At 41.0% G+C, this 20,218-nt stretch overlaps 1 protein-coding gene across 2 annotated transcripts in view; it reads right to left on the bottom strand.

The window, feature by feature from the left end:
• BEND7 (BEN domain containing 7) overlaps positions 1 to 20,218 on the bottom strand; it is a 61,293-nt gene that overhangs the window by 8,965 nt on the left and 32,110 nt on the right. For both annotated transcript variants that reach the window (XM_072147324.1, XM_072147325.1), the window contains 5 exons: positions 16,250 to 16,546; positions 15,307 to 15,429; positions 8,189 to 8,445; positions 4,145 to 4,370; positions 738 to 863 (listed from right to left, as the gene is read on the bottom strand). In XM_072147324.1, coding sequence (XP_072003425.1) covers positions 738 to 863; positions 4,145 to 4,370; positions 8,189 to 8,445; positions 15,307 to 15,429; positions 16,250 to 16,546 — 1,029 coding nt within the window. The remainder of the gene's footprint in view (positions 1 to 737; positions 864 to 4,144; positions 4,371 to 8,188; positions 8,446 to 15,306; positions 15,430 to 16,249; positions 16,547 to 20,218) is intronic.

Genomic DNA, 20,218 nt, shown 5'->3' with positions numbered 1-20,218 from the left:
TCTTGACAGACCCTGGATCCCCTGATATGTGTGGATTACACCATTGTATGCCACCATGAAGTGCTACTGGTCTGAAGTCATTACATTACTATACGGGTGTCTGTAATGAAATAGCCATTCAGGGTGCATTAACACAAGTACACAAAATTTTGCACTTTGGATGAGTGCAAACTGTGTGTAATGGCTGATAACAGGTTCCCTTTAAAGCCTCCGGACCCCTGGGGTTTAAAGTTTACACCTGGTGCCCCCAGTCTCACCTGTTGCTATATTATTCAGAAGTTAAAGTTATACTCTGTTGGAGTATTAAAATAAGACACCCTCAGGGTCCCTATCTCTCTAATGGGTGGAGTGTCTGATTCAGTATGAGTGCTGACTCTCCATTCAGTATTATGAAAGTGTCAGAAATTGCACGGCTATATTTTTCATTTACATATACAGTGGCCTGGTACAACCCCTGTACAATGAAGTTGTATGTGTGCAATGTAAAGTTCTCCCTGCATGAATAGTTATATACTCCTCCTTAGCTAAAAATATTCCTCAAAACTACTAAGTGGAGTATTTTTACTTATGTGGAAAATTTTAGCAAGACTTCTGATTTGCAGTTATTAAATCTAATAATAAGTATTGGTCCATTCTGTAATGGTTTCTAATAGGGAAACATAGATTGTATTCAATTGTAAATCACATAGGGAGGAGATAATCTTCAGATATAGGTTCATGTAGAACCATTTTCTCACCTAGATCACAGCCTCTTTTTAACCTTCTCCTAGCCAGCTTGATCTGATCTTGCAGGATCTGTACCCAATGTCGTGGACCAGGAACCTTTTCAACATTGTTAGCAGTGCAATATTTTTCTGTAAAGACTGAAATACAGAAATAAACAGTTTTATAATGAAGAAGATTGATAGGCAATTATGCTTTCTAAAAGACGACAGAGATGTAGCATTTCTTGGAATAAGTCTATGTGTGTATAAAAACGGCATCAATAACATCTTGGTATGGCTTCTAAAACTGCTGGATACACAAAATGGTAATGAAGAGCTCAGTCATTGTGCAGGGGAGATGTGCTTGTGAATCCTCATATGAACCTGCTAATATAAAAGGGTACAGACAAAGCTGGGAACAGCACATGGATACCGGCTATGCAGGGGAATGCAATCCACATTTCCTTCTTCTATCGCTTTGTCATTATCACTGCATGGAATAACAGAAATGCTTATCAAAGTCTTGTGAATCTAACATGTAATTAAGAAGCAGGATCATTTCCATACACTTTGCCTTGATACATACAGCTAAACTGTACAATTTAGTCTCTCTTAATAATGAAGTCTGTGAAGCTTACAGTAAGTGGATATTTCTTTCTGCTGTTTAGACATGACAAAATTATACTATTATCTTCTGGGTGGAAGCAAATAGATCCATGAATAAGACATATATATTTTTATTGCTACGTGTCCAGACATTTGCCGGCTCCTAAGGACTGGAAGTTTTTTTGTTTTTAAATCAACAATAAACTTTATTGAAGGAAATTGAGATGGTCTATGCAGCAAATAAGGCAAATAGAAAATACAATACAGGCAGTTGAGTCCCATGCACCCATCAACTTGGACTGGAGCTTTTTACAGGTAGCCCCTATTTAGATGTATTTATGTATGGAATATAGTATATGCAGCACTATCCCACTAAGTTACCTTGTATATTGCTCTTCCCAAATTAATTAACATAAACAGTGTCTCACAGTTTACAGTGTCTTCCAAATTGTAATATTGTGCCTGTGATGAATAATTTTAATAGCGATTTACATAAATACTTCACCAGAACAAAACAATAGTATGTAGTTCAATACATAAGTACAGTACTAAAACCTTGGCAGTGCTGTATAGAAACACAGCACCAGGACCAATTCGCACTGCACACTGCCCCCAAAATATAGGTATCAAGCACATTGCTGCCCCCCTCCAGTATGTAAATAGCCATCTCACTGCAGCACCGCTTCAGTATGTATGGAGCCAACACACTGCAGCCTACCCCCTCCCCCGGTATATAGGCAACACAGCACAATGCATCCCCCCCCCCAGTATATAGGTAGCCCCAGAATAATGTAGCCACCTAATATATGTAGCTCCAGCAGAATGCAATCCCCCCACCAGCATATAGGTAACCCAAGCACAATGCAGCCCCCCCAGTATATATGGAGCCAGCACACTGCAGCCAACCCCCCCCCCCCTGGTATATAGGTAACGCAGCACAATGCAGCCCACCCAGTATATAGGTAGCCCCAGAACAATGTAGCCCCCTAATATATTGGTAGCCCCAGCAGAATGCAATCTCCCCACCAGCATATAGGTAACCCAAGCACAATGCAGCCCCCCAGTATATATGGAGCCAGCACACTGCAGCCAACCCCCATAGTATATAGGTAGACCAGCACAATGCAGCCCCTCAGTATATATGCAGCCCCAGCACATTGTAGCACCTCAGTTTATAGGTAGCCCCAGCACAATGCAGCCTCTCCCCAGTAGAAAGGTAGCCCCAGCACAATGCAGCCACCCACCAGTATATAGGTAGCCTTAACATAATAAAGCATTCCCCCTTATATAGGTTGCCCCAGCACACTGCAACACCCCCCAGTATATAGGTAGCCCCAGCACAATAAAGCCTTCCCCCTAATATAGATAGCCCCAGCAAAGTGCAAACCCCTAATATATAGGGAGCCAGCACACTGCAGCCAACCTCCCTAGTATATAGGTAGCCCCAGAACAATACAGCATTAAAAACAAAAAAAGAACTCACCTTCCAGTGCTCCGTGAAGCTCCTCTTCATTCTTCTGCAGTTCCACGACCCAGCTCTGCGCTCTCGGCCAATGCACACACTATGATGCTATGAAGAGCCGCGTCAGTGTTTGTGCCGATTAAGGGCACAGAAGATAGGAGCGGTGTAGAGCGCCAAAAGGGGAGTACTTTTTAGCTTTAATGGTAGCACTGGGCAGCTTTTGGCACCTCTTGATTCCTCCGCCGGGTTGCGCCTGGGGCTGTCGCCCGCCCTGCCCAACTGTGGTAATCTTGCTATACTTGTTATCAATGGCCTCCTTTCTTCTAAAAACAACTTTTAATATTATGATAATGAATTACCAGAGCCCCTCCATGTGGCAAATTCACAGGCTATTACACTGTCTCACCCTCCACCCTGCTCCCTTAGCACTTCCCTCCTCCCAAACTGTTCCTGTACATTGTAACAGCCTGTGAAACTACAGCACAGGAGGATTCTGGAAACATTGCATAATTTTAAAAGTTGATTTTGAAAGGGAGAAGGACATGGATAACAAAAATAAGATTACCACAGTTACAGTGCCTGGATCTATGAGTAAGTGTCCCTGGTTTTTGATATTTTATTTTGATGGTAGATTTCCTATAATATGCTTTCTCTTCAACAGAGGTAAAAAGGACACATAGGGGCATATTTATCAGGACCTCTGTGCACCGCCAGTGGCGCAGAGGCCCTGAAATAATCGCAAATGCTAGCTTATTGCTAGTTTTTGCGATTAATTTCCCCAATCCGCCACCTTCACGCCAGTGGGGCGTGAAGGAGCGTGAATGGGGGGGCGCAGCCGGCCAAGCGGGGGGCGTGGCCGGACGGGAGTGGGCTGGCGCGGGGCGTTACTGTCCCCGCGCCTGCACACTCGCTGCTGCCGGCGACTTTTCATACGTGAAAAGTCACCGGCTGCGGTTTTTTCTATGCCATGGCCCTGCCTGGCGTAGGTTAAACGCTGCGCTGCTGGCAGCCCGATACATCAAGTGCAGCGGCGGGGCGATCATACGCTGGCGCACGAGCGCCAGCGTATGATAAATATCCCCCATAGTTTTCAACAGGATGTTCAGGTTTTTATTGAGAAATTAAAAATAAAGACCCTCCATACAATGGGAAACAAAAAAAGCCAAGAAGGACAGGCATTCAACTTCGTACTATCATTCTGTGGCTAGTGTGTCTTGCATTTTCCACATTATAACATTTATGTTTCCTTGTTCTGTATTTTGTAAATCCTTATGTGCAGCTTTCCATCCAGTTCTATATGAATTTGTTTATCTGTTTATACAGATAACAGAATATATATATTACAAACCATGATTTTATAAACACTGTATACCTTTTATTGCTCCCACAATATTTTGATCCAGTCCTTGCCTGTTGTCATTGAGTCCGCGCTTCCTTTTTCCATTGGGGAGTGATGTTGCTAAGGTTTTATCATCAAAAAACGCACAAACAAGCTTCCTAAAGAGCAGGCTGCCTGATCTCTTATAGTTAGATAATATGGAGTCCAGCTGAGATTTCGGCATGAAGACATCAAACCCTTCTGCCAACTGCACATCTGGCTAACAAATGAAAACACACAGAGATGTCAGAATAATATATTGCCAGTACCTGATAACATGGTTCATGCGGCCTGGATTTTTATTCTTTTCCTCTAAAAACTCTACAATAAATGATTGGGATGGTTAGAATGCACACCAGTTTGGGATAACATGTTAGTAAAAGGGGTAAAAGTAAGGGGGTTCAAGAGTTGGATAAGTAAGGGGATTAGATATATGACACAAATACAGGCAGTCCCCAGGTTACATAGAAGATAGGGTCTGTAGGTTTGTTCTTAAGTTGAATTTGTATGTAAGTCGGAAATGTATATTTTATCATTGTAATCCCAGCCAGAACTTTTTTGGTCTCTGTGACAATTGGATTTTAAAAATGTTGGGTTGTCATAAGAATCAATATTAACACTAAAGCTTCATTACAGACACCTGTGATAACTGTTACAGCTGTTTATTGTAGCCTAGGGCTAAAGTACAATAAATTACCAATATCCAGAGGTCCGTTTGTAACTAGGGGTCGTATGTAAGTCGAATGTTCTTAAGTAGGGGGCCGCCTGTATTTAAAGAAGGGAGCGTGAGAACTTTTGATGCCTTGAAGGATGAATTTGGATTAGGAGAGAAGGATTTTTTTTTATCAGATTAAGGTGGTTCTTTAAAAAAACAGAACATAGGCACATGAATGCACAAGGGGGGAAGTTTAGTGAGGTAATAAAGAAAAAAAAATTGTCAGGTATTTATAATCTGTTATAATCTGCACAAAAAGTGAAGTTTAATTGTATTCAGAGATGGGAAATAGATTTAGGTACACATATAGATGGGAAGAATTGTGGGAATATGTTTTAGGGAATCAATGGGTCGCACACAATAACACAGTATTTTATCACTCATAGGCTTCATAGAACTCCAAGTTGGCTGTATAGTATTGGATATAGAGAGGATGAAAAATGTTCAAGGTATAGGGAGGAAGGTGCAGATTGGGTACACCTTTTTTGGAGGTGTCCAAGGCTTCATAGGTATTGGGAAGGGGTTGTTGAAAATTTGGGTACAGTGTTTGGAATTAAGTTACAGGTAGATGCATGGGTGGGTAGATTGGGTTACACTAAGAAACTAAAGATACCTAAAAAAGAAAGGTACTGTCGCAATTATTGTTTCTGGCGAGGAAAAGAATAATTAATGTGTGAATCTCCAAAACTGTGCCAACGGTTAAGATCTGGGTAAAAGTAGTTAAAGGGAACCTACCACCACAAATCTACCTATAAAGGTAGATTGGGTGGTAGGTGGATCAATGGGACGTGAGGATAGCCCTTTTAAGGGCTAATCCTCACGTCCCTGCACTTTTTTGATAACTTTTATTAGATATATATTCAAATTTACTTATGCGGCTACTGGGGCGTGGAGTAGCCGCATCTGAGGTTACACGAGGCGGCTACTCCACGCCCCGGTAGCCTCTTTTCCCCTCCTACTCACCCATCTTCGGCGCGCAGGATCGACGGACGCGTAGCTGCGCGCCGAAGATGGGTGAGTAGGAGGCGAAAAGAGGCTACCGGGGCGTGGAGTAGCCGCCTCATGTAACCTCAGATGCGGCTACTCCACGCCCCAGTAGCCGCATAAGTAAATTTGCATAAATGTCTAATAAAAGTTAACAAAAAAGTGTGGGGACGTGAGGATTAGCCCTTAAGAGGGCTATCCTCACGTCCTATTGATCCACCTACCACCCGATCTACCTTGATCCACCTACCACCCGATTTCCTTTAAAGTGGTGGTGGAATCAGAAATGGGTTGGGGTAGGGCAAAAGGGCAGGAGGAGCGATTCCGTTATTTATTTAACAGATGGCTCAAGTACTCTGGAGTTTGCAATGAGGGTTAGTGGCAAAAAGGATTTTTTTCTTTTTTGTTTCTCCCATGCTCTTGCCCTTCGGGCTCTAGGATGGGGGAGGGTAGGGGTTTCTGGGGTTTTGATGGACATCCATGTTATGGAAAACGGTTATCGGGATGTAAATATGGTTATAAGTTTTCCTTTCAACTATGGGATAAGAAAAAAGGATGTATTTTGAAGTTTGGATAATCTGTAAACATCTCATGAGGTTGAAGGAAGTATTGGATGGATGTCCCTGAATATGGTTGTACTATTGTTATATTGTTTGTATTGTATATAATTTTAAATGTGTATTGTTTGATGGTACAAGCAATAAACTATATTTAAACAAAAAAACAAGTTATCGTTGGGTGAGCACTTATACAGTTAAAATAAGTTGAACTGCTGAATACTGAACATGATATAACCTCTGTATGTCCTTTGGCAGACCCCACGCATAAGAAACTGTTAAGACAGTCAGCTCAGAGAACCTGTAGCAACATGTATTGTGCCATTTTCAAGAAAACTACACAAAGCCAATGCCAATTCAGTTCTCTCTCTCTTTTTTGCTACAGAAAGGATGCCAATGTTCATATAGTCAAGAATGATTTTGAAAATCAGCATTAAAATTGCATATTTTGACATGGTGGGGAGGAGCATAGCTCAGCCTTTGCACTACAAATTACTGACAGAATTTCTTTCCATTCAAGTGTTGACAGACTTTCTAACAGGTAATATGGGACACATTAAGGCCAAGAGGGAGTTTATAGCACTCAAATGGATTTATCACTGTAAAGTGTGCTGGTGCTTGTTTATGGATGACTGTCCATCAGATTGTGTGGCTCTGCTCTGGAGTGATATACATCATTGCCAATGATGGACGTTCTTATGACCTTTGCTGTCCGACCTCCACTAAAATGCACATGCACTTAAAGAAGACCTGTCACAAAAATTTTACCATCCTGACTAACAATGCCTGCCAGTGGGGCACTGTACCTTAATTACAGACGTTTTTCTGATATGCAAATGAGCTTTTGTGACTCATGTCTGCTGGCTGTGACTCTTCTCTATCTCAGGGTGGCAGGGAACCACGCCCCATTATTCTTACTGACAGCTCTGTGTCTCTACAAATCACTGCTCTGCCCCCTTGTACTTAGGGATCATCTGCTAATATTCTACTACAGACATACAAAGCTCTATTTACTTATAGGAAATATTGTGTCAATTTTTTTTACATGGTGCCTTGTGTTACATTCATATCATGTGACCAGAGTGACATCATTGCAGGTCCTTACATGGGGTGCAAACTGTACCCCATGTATGTGATCACATGAAATCACAGCAGTCTCCCTATGGGCAGATACATCCATGGGGTACAGTTTGCTATTGTAAAATGATGAAATGAGTCTGAAATGTCACCCTGGACGCATGACAAAACTGCTAAATAGTAAGGAGGCATAAGGCATAAAGGAGTGGATGGGAGGGGTCGGCCGAGCAGGACACGCCCCCTCTATCACCATACAGTTAGATATATCATTGTTGTAAGGATCTGTCAGGAATCTGCACAATGTATTCTTACAACTGAGGGCTACAATGAGATCTGAACATAACATAAGCCATAAATGATCCTGTTTGAAAGTAAAGAAATAGAATGTATTCATATAATGTATGTTATTAACCCATATAATTTATAAAAACCTAGCTGTTTGGATTCAATTGTATCATATTGTATCATAATGCTACTACCTTTGTTTTGGTTAAGTTGAGTGCACAACATGATGACTTAGGGGTTTTGTTAGAAATGAAAGCTTTCTAATGCAGCACTTTCAGTGTAAATTCTTGATAAAGAAAAAAAATCAGACTGCTAAGGACAAATGCTAATGTTTTTAGCTTTGTGTAATGAGAAGTCGTATGAAACTCATTACACTGTTTGAGGGCAACACAACTAATTAACCTTTGCAGTGCAACTTACATCAGAGGATGATGAGTTGACAACAATACCGAATCCTGGTACATGATCATCCTCTTTCTTGACTGGCTCAGGCTGTGACAGACTGGAGGACCTGTCTGGGAGCAGCAGTGGCTTGTGTTCCCTCACACTTGTGCTGTGGACAGAGGTCACCGTTGTATTCTTTGGAAGAACTTTTTTCTTTAAGATTCTTTTTCTCGAGAGAACAGTCTTCTGGGAGCAAAGACAGGACTGGACAGCCTGCTGTCGGGTTTGTGCAACTAAATAAAAATAAATGTACTTGAAAATGAAGGTTATGTCCCTATGAATACTGACAAAAGCAAATATGCATTGAGTTTTTTGCATTGAGTTTCCATTAATAAGATACACTGCTCATGTAGTAAAACCTGCCTTAATGCAGCCACTAGGCATTGTATTGCATTGAACTAAAAAGTGTGATTTATACAGTGATAGGATTTCTTCATTGTTAGCAAGGCTGGAAAAATGCTGAGACATCATTTCTAGGTACGTGAGAATCTTAACCATTTTCACACTTTGGAATGAAATCAAACAGGCCTAATATGTTCTGCAGTCCTCCCGTAGGGGTGTAGCAGGCGGCTGACTACAGGGCGTTATGCCATTAAGCCACTCTGCCTTGGCTGGGGGTTCTTGGATGAAAAGTTAAGGCAGTGAACAGAATCTTTGCCCTAGGAAAAGAAGAGGCTGGCTAATATTCTGAATACTTGTAAAAACTTGCAATGAATCCATTCTGAGCTAAATGAGACAGACAATGCCCTGCCAAACCTCCCAACCCCTTCCATGACCTCAATTAAGAGGAAATTCTGCATTGTGCTCAAATTCGGGATTTAAATGAAATGTATCAATTGGAAATGAGAGCAGAACCTGGGAGTAATATAATTATCGACAATATTACAACTTCTCTGTTTGCAGGCATTTGTTATATACACATGTAAATATAAATGCAAAGAGAATTCAGCAACAAGTGATATACATATTATGATCTATGGAAAATAGCCATTCAACTATAAAAAAGCTCTATTGTTACAAGTAAATGTTAGTACTTTAAAGGGAACCTGTCACCGCTGTTTGAAAAAATGAAGTTGCGGGCAGGTTCCCATAGAGCCCTTATAGCAGTTCAGCTAATAAAATCACTGCGCAGAAAAGGAAAAAATTAACATTTATTCTCAGCCTGGTAACCAGGCAGAGAGTCTAGCAAGTCGAGGTGGGCGGATACATACGTGCGAGTCCCGTGGCTTGCTTTACACCTCCTTTCTCTACGTCATCCGGCTGTCGGCTGAAATATAAAACAAATGCCTACGGCGCATGCACGGTTTTACTGCTTAGGCATGGCAGCCAAATGACGTAGGGAAAGGAGGTGTGAGCAAGCCGCGGGACTTGCACTTATGTATCCGCCCACCTCGGCTCGCTAGATTCTCTATCTGGTTACCAGGCAGAAAATAAAGGTTCATTTTTTCATTTTCGGAGCAGTGACAGTTTCCCTTTAACCTTTTCTACTAGACATGTGTCAAAACCTGGTATGAATTGGAAAAGATGGAGATGTACCTTCAGTCCTTCATATGTTTTTATTTTCATAATTCACAGCATATTTTTGCGCTAAAATCTCTGTTTGCCCTTACCCTCAATTGTAATATGCCGTTAGTCATCAAACATTAGATAATTGATTTATTAGAAGGGTTCTGCTGTATCCACCAAGTATTTTAATTGGCTGGCAGCAGGCTATAGGGCATGGGTGCACAACCTGCGGGCTGCCCCAATGAGCACTTGTGTTACATTTGACTCGGGCCTCTTCTGCTCTGCTCTGTTTTATGGCATTGGTTGTATACGCCACCTTCAGGTTCCAGAACAGATCGGCGCCCGGAGAAGCAGAGGACCTGGGAAATGTGAGTATTTGCCAGATGTATTGAAGAAGTGATTATTTTTAATCTGCTCTGGGGGTCTCCATCATATTCCAACTCTGGGGGGCACCAGTATTATTACTGTCTGCTTTGGAGTCTCTGCCTTATTATAGTTCTTTGCTCTGTGGTCTTTATTATTAATTGTTTGGTTTGGGCACTGTATTCATTGCCTAGTTAAGGGTCTGAATACAATATTTGGTTTCTGGTATTTATAATTACTGTGGTGGTATTTTGTGCTGCACTGTGGTTGCTGCTCCATCTAGACTGCTGGTTACTAGTGCGGCTCTTTGAAGTTGAGTGGTATGACAGTGTGGATTCCTAGAGCAAGAGAAAAATGCTAGAGAAAAATGCTAGAGAAAAATGCACTGTTATCTCATCCTCCCCATCTGCTCCCATAGCACTTCCCCCTCCCTCTACCTGATGTAATCCCACTGTAGCAAAGGAGGTTATAGCAAAGAGTGGGAGAAGTGCCCCTTGCCCACTGTTACAGCCTGGATCTATGAGTAAGTTGGTTACTGGTTAGTAGCCCCTTACCAACGTGTGACCTATCTGTACGTCACGCGTTAGCAGTGGGTGATTTGAGAGGGCTCACAGGCCTAGGGTTAAAGTACCTTAGGGGGGCTGTAGAATAGTAAAAATATATACTCGAGTATAAGCCTAGTTTTTCAAAAACCCTAACTCGGCTTATACTCGAGTCAGCTAAAAAAATAAAGTCAAAACTCACCTTTCTGACGTCACCTGTAGGTCCTCTTCTGTCTCCGATGCCACCTCGGGTCATTCGGATCCTCTTCGGGTTCTACCGTTCCTCTTCGGCTCCCCTCGCGATGGCAGCGGCTCACAAATAATGATGTTGGCAAGCAGCTGACGTCATTCTGTGTGCTGGCCGAGCACGGAGACCCGAAGAGGAGCCAAAGATGAGTGGAAGAATCCGAAGAGGACCGAAGGACCCAAGGTGGCACCGGAGCATCGGAGACAGAAGAGGACCTACAGGGGACGTCGGAAAGGGGAGTACAGTGTTATTTTTTTTTCCTACTACAGGGGCTGGGCAGGCTGTATACTACAGGGGCTGGACAGGCTGTATACTACAGGGGCTGGGCAGGCTGTATACTACAGGGGCTGGGCAGGCTGTATACTACAGGGGCTGGGCAGGCTGTTTACGACAGGGTCTGGGCAGGATATATGCTACAGGGGCTGGGCAGGATATATGCTACAGGGGCTGGGCAGGATATATGCTACAGGGCTGGCATACTATATAGTACAGGGGGCTGGCAGACTATATAGTACAGGGGGCTGGCAGACTATATACTGGGAGGCTGTGACCAATGCATTTCCCACCCTCAGCTTATACTCGAGTCAATTGGTTTTCCCAGTTTTTTGTGTTGAAATTAGGGGTCTCGGGTTGTACTCGGGTCGGCTTATACTCGAGTATATAAGGTATATTAAAAAAAGCTCAAAAATTCTAATCATCTCCCTTTCCCTAGAACTGATATAAATAAACAGTAAAAATCATAAACATGTTAGGTATCGCCACATCCTAAAATGTCCGATCTATCAAAGTATAATATTGATTATTCCTGCTGCAAAAAAAGGCGAAAATTTCACTTTGTTGCCATTTTGAAAGATACAAAAAAAATCTATAAAAAGTGATGAAAAGGGCTGTACACTCCTAAAAATGGTAGCATTGAAAATGTAATCAAAAGTCACAAACAATGACACCGCGCACAGCTCCGTACACTGAATTATTAAAAAGTTATTAGTGCCAGAACATGGCAAAATTAAGAATTTTGTTTTATAGGAGGTTTTAATTTTTGTAAATGTATGAAAACAATATAAAACCTATATAAATTTGGTATCCCCTTGAGTATACCAAAACAAAGAATAAAGTAGACATGTCATTTGGGGCGCTCAATGAAAGCCGTAAAATCTAAGCCCACAAGAAAATAGTGCAAATGAAATTTTTCACCAATTGCACTACATTTGGAATTTTTCCCCACTTCCAGTACATGGCATGGAATATTAATTACTGACACTATAAACTGCAACTTGTTATGCAGAACACAAGCCGTCATACAGCTCTTTACATGGAAAAGTTAAAAAGTTATGGATTTTTGAAGGTGGGGAGTGAAAAATAAAAATGCAAAAACCAAAAAGGGCCTGGTCGTTAAGGGGTTAAAGCTCATCAGCTATTATGTAATGGGGTATACTGTGTTCTGGAACAATTTACCAACATCACATTACTGTACAGTGCCTTGTATAAAAATTACACTTCTCAACCTGTCTAATACTTGACAGTATTGTAGTAGTAGTTGCAGCAACAGTAGTTGAGCAACAAAATGCACATGGAATCAACCCAGAGGAATCCTTAAAGGAGGTTGGCCATTTCTTTAGGTAGGTTGAATAGGTGCATAGGTGCCTTTACTGCCTTGTAGATAATACCTGAATATTCATCAAGTGATTAAGCTACTTACTTATTTGTGTACTGTGTGCAGACTCTCCATGCTTCTTTCTACTTCTTTGACCTTTGCTGAATAGGTGGAGCAGAATATAACTCTTCCTGCTCCCTCCACCTGCCCTCTCCCAGTTTCTGTCAGCGTGGACAGAATGGGAAAGAAAGCGACATCAAATGGATGTCCTGGAGCACTAAGAGAGCCTGTAATTCTTTTTATGAAGAGGGCAGCTTGCTGAGAACAAGGATAGGCTGCATCTTTCAAAGGAGGCAAAGACAAGTACATACTGTATACATGCAGAGACATGTCTAACAGAAGAGATTATTTAAAAGTGGTCAACCCCTTTAAAGGGAATATGTCCCCAATTTATATTTTGATTTTGACATTTGCATTTTCACTCCTCACATTCAAAACATTTTTTAAAATTTATTATTCTCTTTACAGGGCTGTGTGTGGGCTTGTTTTCAGAGTAACAAACATGTTTATGATTGTATTTATTTGTATATTTTATATCAGTTCTAGGGAAAGGGGGGTATTTTGAACTTTTGGGGTTATTTTTTAAATTCATTTTCTTTTTACTATTTTTTAGACCCCCTAGGGTACCAAGACACTAGTGTATTGCAGTGAATTTTTTATTTGCTATATATCTGTAAAAGTGTGCAACTGTAATTACAGGTCATGAAGTAATAAAAAAACTCTAGGTGACATCATCTATTTTAGACAGTGGGGGCAATGATGGGCTTTCTATAGAGCTGTTATCATTAGTTGTAATATATATTGTAACAATAAAGCCATTGCACATTATTTCTTATGTAATGGGATGGCTTCATTTATAAATCTTGCTTTCCTTTTTGTATGTACTGATGCAAAGTAGAAGACAAACCTAAAGTAAGGCTCTGTACACATCAGGTTTTATATTTTGGTGTATATCTATTGACTTGTAATGGACTGAATGTATGGCCCTGTTTAGTGAGTACCATTACATATTTTCTAGCTTTACAGCAATGACAAGTAAGGTCAGTGACTGGTTGCTGGAGTCAAGTGGGTAGTTGGGTGTTTTATTGCTCCAAATACTGAAGAGTCAGCAATGGAACCATTAGAGGATCATCAAGCTGAACTTCAGTTATTTTATGGCAATTTAAGGTGATCTGAGGAAAAAAAAATAATACTGCCTTACAAATTCAGAATCAAAGGAGCCTCAATGACTCCTAGGGTGATTCTTTAAGGAAGGTAAAGGGACACTTACAACCCGGATACCTGCTTTTCATTATTCAGTTCCCTGAAGCATTTAAAAGACTTGACTTTACTGCAAATTAATTTACTGGAATCTCAGTTTTACTATATTAAAGAAACAAATTTCATACATTTACCAAAGTCAGTCTGCACGCTCCATGGGTTATTTATTGGAAAAGCGTTCTCTGTGTTTTCTGCATTTTCTACATTATTGATCTTATGCTGAGTATATAATTTATCATGCAATGGACTAAAAAAGTAATCAGCTTTTCAGAAAGAAGCTGGAGAGAAATGCCTGATACACTATGATGTCTCTGGTGACTTGAAAGCGTTTTGGAATTTTATTGTTGTCTGTGCTATGCAGAAGGATTTTTATAGAAACAATGGAACCACTGGAAACTCGATATAGCCATATACATCCTATACAGTCATGATTTTATTTTTGTAGGTTAGCATGATGTTTGGTGGTATTCATTCATTTTATAGGATTGTACCAATCTGGGTTGTTATTCCCATGGGCTCCCTCCCCATCAGTCACAAGAACAGACTATGACAGCACTCCTTCAGTACTGAATGGAGCAGCAGGACAAAAGGTTGACCTGAGGGGGCCCATTCTTCTGATAACAGGGAGTCTAATCTACACATTTCTAGGGGTCCTAGCAGTCCGACCCCACCAATCACACTGTTATCCCCCATTGTGTGGATAGTGAGTAACAATCCAACATTGTACAACCCCTTGAAAGGGAGCCTGTTACCACATTTTTGTATTCAGGGATATCTACAGCGAGACGAGGTGGGCGAGGTCTCCTCTGGCTGAATCCAGCAACTCATCTCCATCCCTTCTCAGCATTCAGCAGTAATGTCATGTGACCAGGGTGACATCATCTCTGGTCCTTTAGCCACCTAGCATTATCAAACTGTACACCATGCATATATTTAATCACATGAAATCACAGCATGCCTCCATTGACATTTACACCTCTCCATGCCTTCATGCAGGAATGCTCAGATATGTGCATGGTGTACGGTTTACTAATGTTAGGATGCTTAAGGACCATTATTTGCTTTAGATATCTGTGGATACCAGGCAAATTTATTACTTTGATTTTATGGGAATCTGGGGGAAACAATTTTCAACTTTAAGAGGGGTTGCAGTAAGTTAATAGGGCTTTATGGGAACCTACGACTAGCTGTATTTGTGAAAAATGTGGCGACAGGCGCTCTTTAAGCATGATTTTTTATCCGTCTTTTATTTTATTTTTTTAATGGAAAACGGAAAACACAAGCTGACAGAAACACCTACATACACACACATACACACACAAATAGACATATGCTCCTGATCTGATATTGATGACCTATCCAAAAGTCATCATTACCAAAAGGGTTGAGGAACCTCTTTAAGTTCACATGTTGTCACAATAATTTTTCCAAAGATATGAAATGTAAATTAATTATATAACAATTAAGAAAGTAATGGTTTTAAAGAATATTTGTAGTATGGAAGCGGTATAAAATACAGTACCTGCCTGTACTTGCATGAACTTCCTCATTGCTTTTAGCTCCTGCAGGATGGCCTGGAGCGTGGGTTGGCAGTTACATGTACAGCACTTTGATTCTGATACTGAATTCACCATTCGTAATTCACCTGGTACATGAAAAGCAAGCAGTAAATTGAACTATCTGGTCAAGATGTATTTTCTATACCATTCTATTCTAATAGTGACAACACAAAACAATTAAGGTGGTGGTGTATGAAAAATATTTATCACCCATCCACAAAATTGTGCACCAACCTCTTTAAAACTACCTGCTAAATATTATGTAAGTTCCCCTCGTTGTGCAGAACACCTCTGAACTGTTGAGGCATTGAATCTACAAAACTCTGAAGGAGTTCAGTGATATCTAGCAACAAAACAGAAGCAACAAATATCTTTTAACCCTGAAAGTTGCAGGATGGGGTCACCATGCATCAGACTTGATCAATAAGACTGAATTAGACACATATGAATCCCATGTCATGTTCCTAAAACTACTGCAGTTTTCCAGTGTGGCAAACCTCACTACCATAATAAAAGAAGTCACTTCCAATATGCAAAACTACTACTGAAAGTGTTATACTTAGTCAGCAACAATGTTTAGGTATGTGATCATCCCTACAAACGTCATCCAGCTATCACAATCTGGTTCCCATCAACAGCAGATCCTAGATACAGTTTTGTATTTCACCCTTTGGTCTGGTTTTTAATATAACATAATACCACTGTGGAATCTATTTCACACCTGAGAGATATATATATATATATACCTAAAATATACCTATTTTTAACAACTTCTAAGGATCAATCAATTCTTTTTTAAATATTCTGATACATAAAACATTATTTTTCAAAATGGGTGCATTTACATTTTCTCATAACCATATGTTATATTAAAAAAATACATATATCAGTATTTTGTAAACATACCATTAGTTCCAGGATTTTTCATCTGATTCTGCACGGTCTTAGAACGTGTCCCATACTGTCCTGTAAACTCGCTGGATTGGATTGGCACATTGTTCCATGGAGCCTGGGCTGAAGGAATTGAATCAGCAGCAGCACATGAAGTGCTGAGACTATCAGTCCAACTTATATCCAGATCCTGCACATCTTCCTTCAGTTTCTCACCATCCTTGCCAACACGCTGGTAAACCCGTCCAGTGCTGTCATTTAACAGTCTTCTCATGCCAGTGATCTGCTTCTTAATCTCCATACCTTCATCTCCTGTGTACACAAGAGATAAACAGTGACAGCAGCATAATAATACTGTGTATCAGTAGTATTATTTGGGCAGATCTGTCATAATAAGATCCATATATACATATATACTAGCTCTAGCTCCCGGGGTTGCCCTGGATAGTAAATAACTGCTCTTAGCTATAAGAAAATAGAATGGGTTTACAAAAAAGATTTTATTGGTATCTCTCTCTCTCTCTCTCTCTCTGACTGTCTCTGAACATTTCTGTCTCTGACTGTCTCTGTCTGTGTCAGTCTGTCTCTGACAGTGTCAGAGACACTGTCAGAGTGATTCTGACTTTCTCAGACTGTCTCTGTCTCAGACTTTCTCTATCTGTCTCTGATAATGCCTGTCCCCGACTGTCCCTGTCTGTCTCTTAATCTGACTTTCTCGGACCATCTCCGATTGTCTCTGACTTTATCAGTCTGTCTCTGTCTATCTCTGACTGTGATTTTCTCTGTATTTGTCTCTGACAGTCACTTTGTCTATGGGGGGGATTTATCAGAAGTGTCTGAGAGCAGAACTGTTCTGGTTTCCAGGAGCAACTGTAACAGTTTTACCTTTTACCATTTTTTACAATTTTTACCTTTTACAGTTTTTATCTTTTACCATTTCTGATAAATCTCCCTCATCTCTGTATCCTTATCCATTTTACCTCACACATGAGCTGTCTTATACTCATTGCCGATAGTAGCCAATTAAAGCTCAGAACTCATATTAATGACCTGTGGTAAACTAGCAACCAATCACGGCTCAACTTCAAACTGCTCAGCAGCAGACAATGGCTCCTGTATATGGTGTTTAATAGTGTATTTTGGAAAGCGTAGGGTTAAAATTTCATCTCAAAACCGAGTCTATGACATTCCCTGAGTCACAGAGAGCGGATGTGCAAAATTTGGTGACTGTAAATGCAACGGTGAAGATTACTTTTTTTTTAAAAATCAGGTAACCTTTATTAAAGCGTATGTGTATTACAGCATACATATACAGATATCACAAGTTTAACTGTAAAAATGAAGCATTAGTTCTGAACATATAATCATTCCCTCCTCCCCCCCAACATTCCCCTCCCAGGTCTGGCTGTATGCTCCTCAAGAAGCATCCCATAATCCATCTCCCAAAGAGCTATCTCCTTCAACCTCAGTACACCTTTTCCCTCCCAATTCCAACTATCCTATAGGGCATGCCCTTTGCCATCTCCGAATCAGATCTTCTGTTCCCATTCCTGGGCACTCCAGCCATTTTCTCCATTGTTTCCCAAATTTCTTTACTGCATCTCTCTTCAGGTATACTCCCAATTCCATCTTAATTGTGTTATTCAGGGTGAAGATTACTTTAGCGGAAATGCATACACACATACATTCAGCTTTATAAATTACATACATACATTGGGGTTTTTGTCTATGTTTGGCATTGTTTTGGCGCAGTTGGGGTACAAATGCTGTTTTGCGACTTTCCATTGCGCCAAATAAACATAGGACAGTGCAAGTCACTTTGACATAGACCCTGCTTGTACCAAACTCATTATTTGCATGGACTAGTTTTCACAATATGAATTCAGGATTTGGTGCAAATTTATGCCAGTCTCCGCCCAAGTCTATGTTGCGACTTTTGTTGGGAGTTTTTTGAGACTTTTCATGCAACTGTTGCAAACAATCCACACTACAAAAACATTGCCAGCAGTTTTAACCAGGTGCCAAAGCCACTCTAATGAATCTGCGTGCAGCAGAACTCCAAAGACATAGAACTGTCGTAAGGAGCCACTCTAATGATAAATAATTTTTTAAGGGTGGTTTAAACAGGTTTTACTCCACTAAACTACTACCCCCCTCATCTGGGGTATGAAATGTCCTTCATAGAATTCCTTCATGTAAAAAATCCCCCCCTTACACACAAAGTCAGACAGATTCTTATCTCTAATATGACACAACAACATGTTTCTAGGTACTTTATAACAGAAGGTAGTGACTTCTGAACTGACACTTTCCCCTGCAATCACCAAACTTGACTTATCAGATGTGTGAGAAGAATCATATTTGCCTGACTTGCTGAAAATTTTTATAGGTAAACAGGAAGATTTCACATAAAAGAGGGAATTTATAAGGGGCGAGTAGTTTAGTGTGGTAAAGCCTAGTGACAGGAAACATTGAAATGTAAAAGTGGAACAAAAACTGTAAAGTGGCCATCTTATGAAGTACCCCCCCCCTTCCCTTGCCTTTCTTCAGCTGCTACATTCAGTGATCGCAGGAGGGAAAATGAGAGAAGGGAAGTTCTACAGTATCCATGTTTCTAACAAGTGCACATGGGTTGGATATTTTCATTTGCCATGTAGCCGGTGTTGTTTTATTAAGCCAAGACTCTAGAGTGATCCTATCACACTATGGAAGGATTACAATATGAACCTTCCATAGTTTAATTTCTGTAAGGCTATATGCACACACAGATATGCAGACCCGTACCCGGAAAGATAGAGCATGTACTATCTTTTCCCCGTGCACAGTACGGTGCTGTGCGCCACAAACTTGCACCCAGATGTATATCCCTATTAGGCTGTGTGCAAAGGGCCTCAATAAGGGAGTAGTTTTCCCACTGAAAACACACACACATGCACCTACATGACGGAAAGACAAAGTTCTTTCTTTGGCAATAGCGACTACATTATGTTGAAGACCATACTGTACAAACTCTAGAGCAGTGGTCCTCTACCGCCAGGCCATGGCCCAAGACAGGGCTGTGGAGCACCCGATCCTGTGCCGCGGCCAGAAGACCTTAACACAAAAAACTCTATACTTACCTCCGGCGCTCCTTTTCTGCCGCGGCTCTAGGTTCTTTTTCCCCCGCGGCTTCCCGGCACACACTATGATGTAATCGCCATGTCATAGTGTGTGCGCACTGGCAGCGTGCCTAGACCTGCCTATTGCCAACTGCCGGAAAGCCGTAGGGGAAGAACCGGGAGCCACAACGAGGAGAGGAGTGTCATAGGTTAGTTTAAATTTTATTAAGGTGGCATTACAAAGGGGGCATTGCTAGAGAGAGATTGCAATGGGGACATTTCAGGGGACATTGTAATGGGAGCATTGAGTTTTTGAGGGGCTCTGCTTTGGACTTTTTATTAATAAGTAGTGGCTGCATTTCCCACACTAGGCTTATACTCAGGTCAATAAGTTTCCAAGTTATTTGTGGTATAATTAGGTGACTTAGTTTATACTCGGGTCGACATACTCTTTAGTATAGTGTAAGGTGGTATAAAAAGGGGGCTACAGAATAAGGAGCACTATCAGAAGGGGGCTACATTAAAGGGGGATACAGAAAAGGGAGGGGGCTACAAAAAAGGGGCACTGTAAAGGGGGCTACAGTAACAAGAGGGGCTTACATAGAAGAGAGCACATTAAAGGCGGCTACAGAAAAGGGGGAATTTTAGATTGGGGCTGCAGGAAATGACAGATTATATGGGTTGGGGTTCGATATGAGGTATTTGCACCCAGTTTTTTTTCCCCAGGGACCATGGATCCGGTCCCTGAATACAAAAAGGTTGGGGACCACTGCTCTAGAGGGTATGGAAAATACTTTAACAATGTGGGACTAAGCTTGCCATTGTAGGATAGTGCTGGCAGCTTAGCACATGGGAATTTGATTTCCTTTATCCCTGTGTAATGGGA

The sequence above is a fragment of the Engystomops pustulosus genome, chromosome 4 (genome assembly GCF_040894005.1).
Source record: "Engystomops pustulosus chromosome 4, aEngPut4.maternal, whole genome shotgun sequence".
NCBI classification, from domain to species: Eukaryota; Metazoa; Chordata; class Amphibia; order Anura; family Leptodactylidae; genus Engystomops; species Engystomops pustulosus.
Note: the sequence above shows the minus strand (reverse complement) of the source record. Positions and strands in the feature narration are given on the sequence as shown.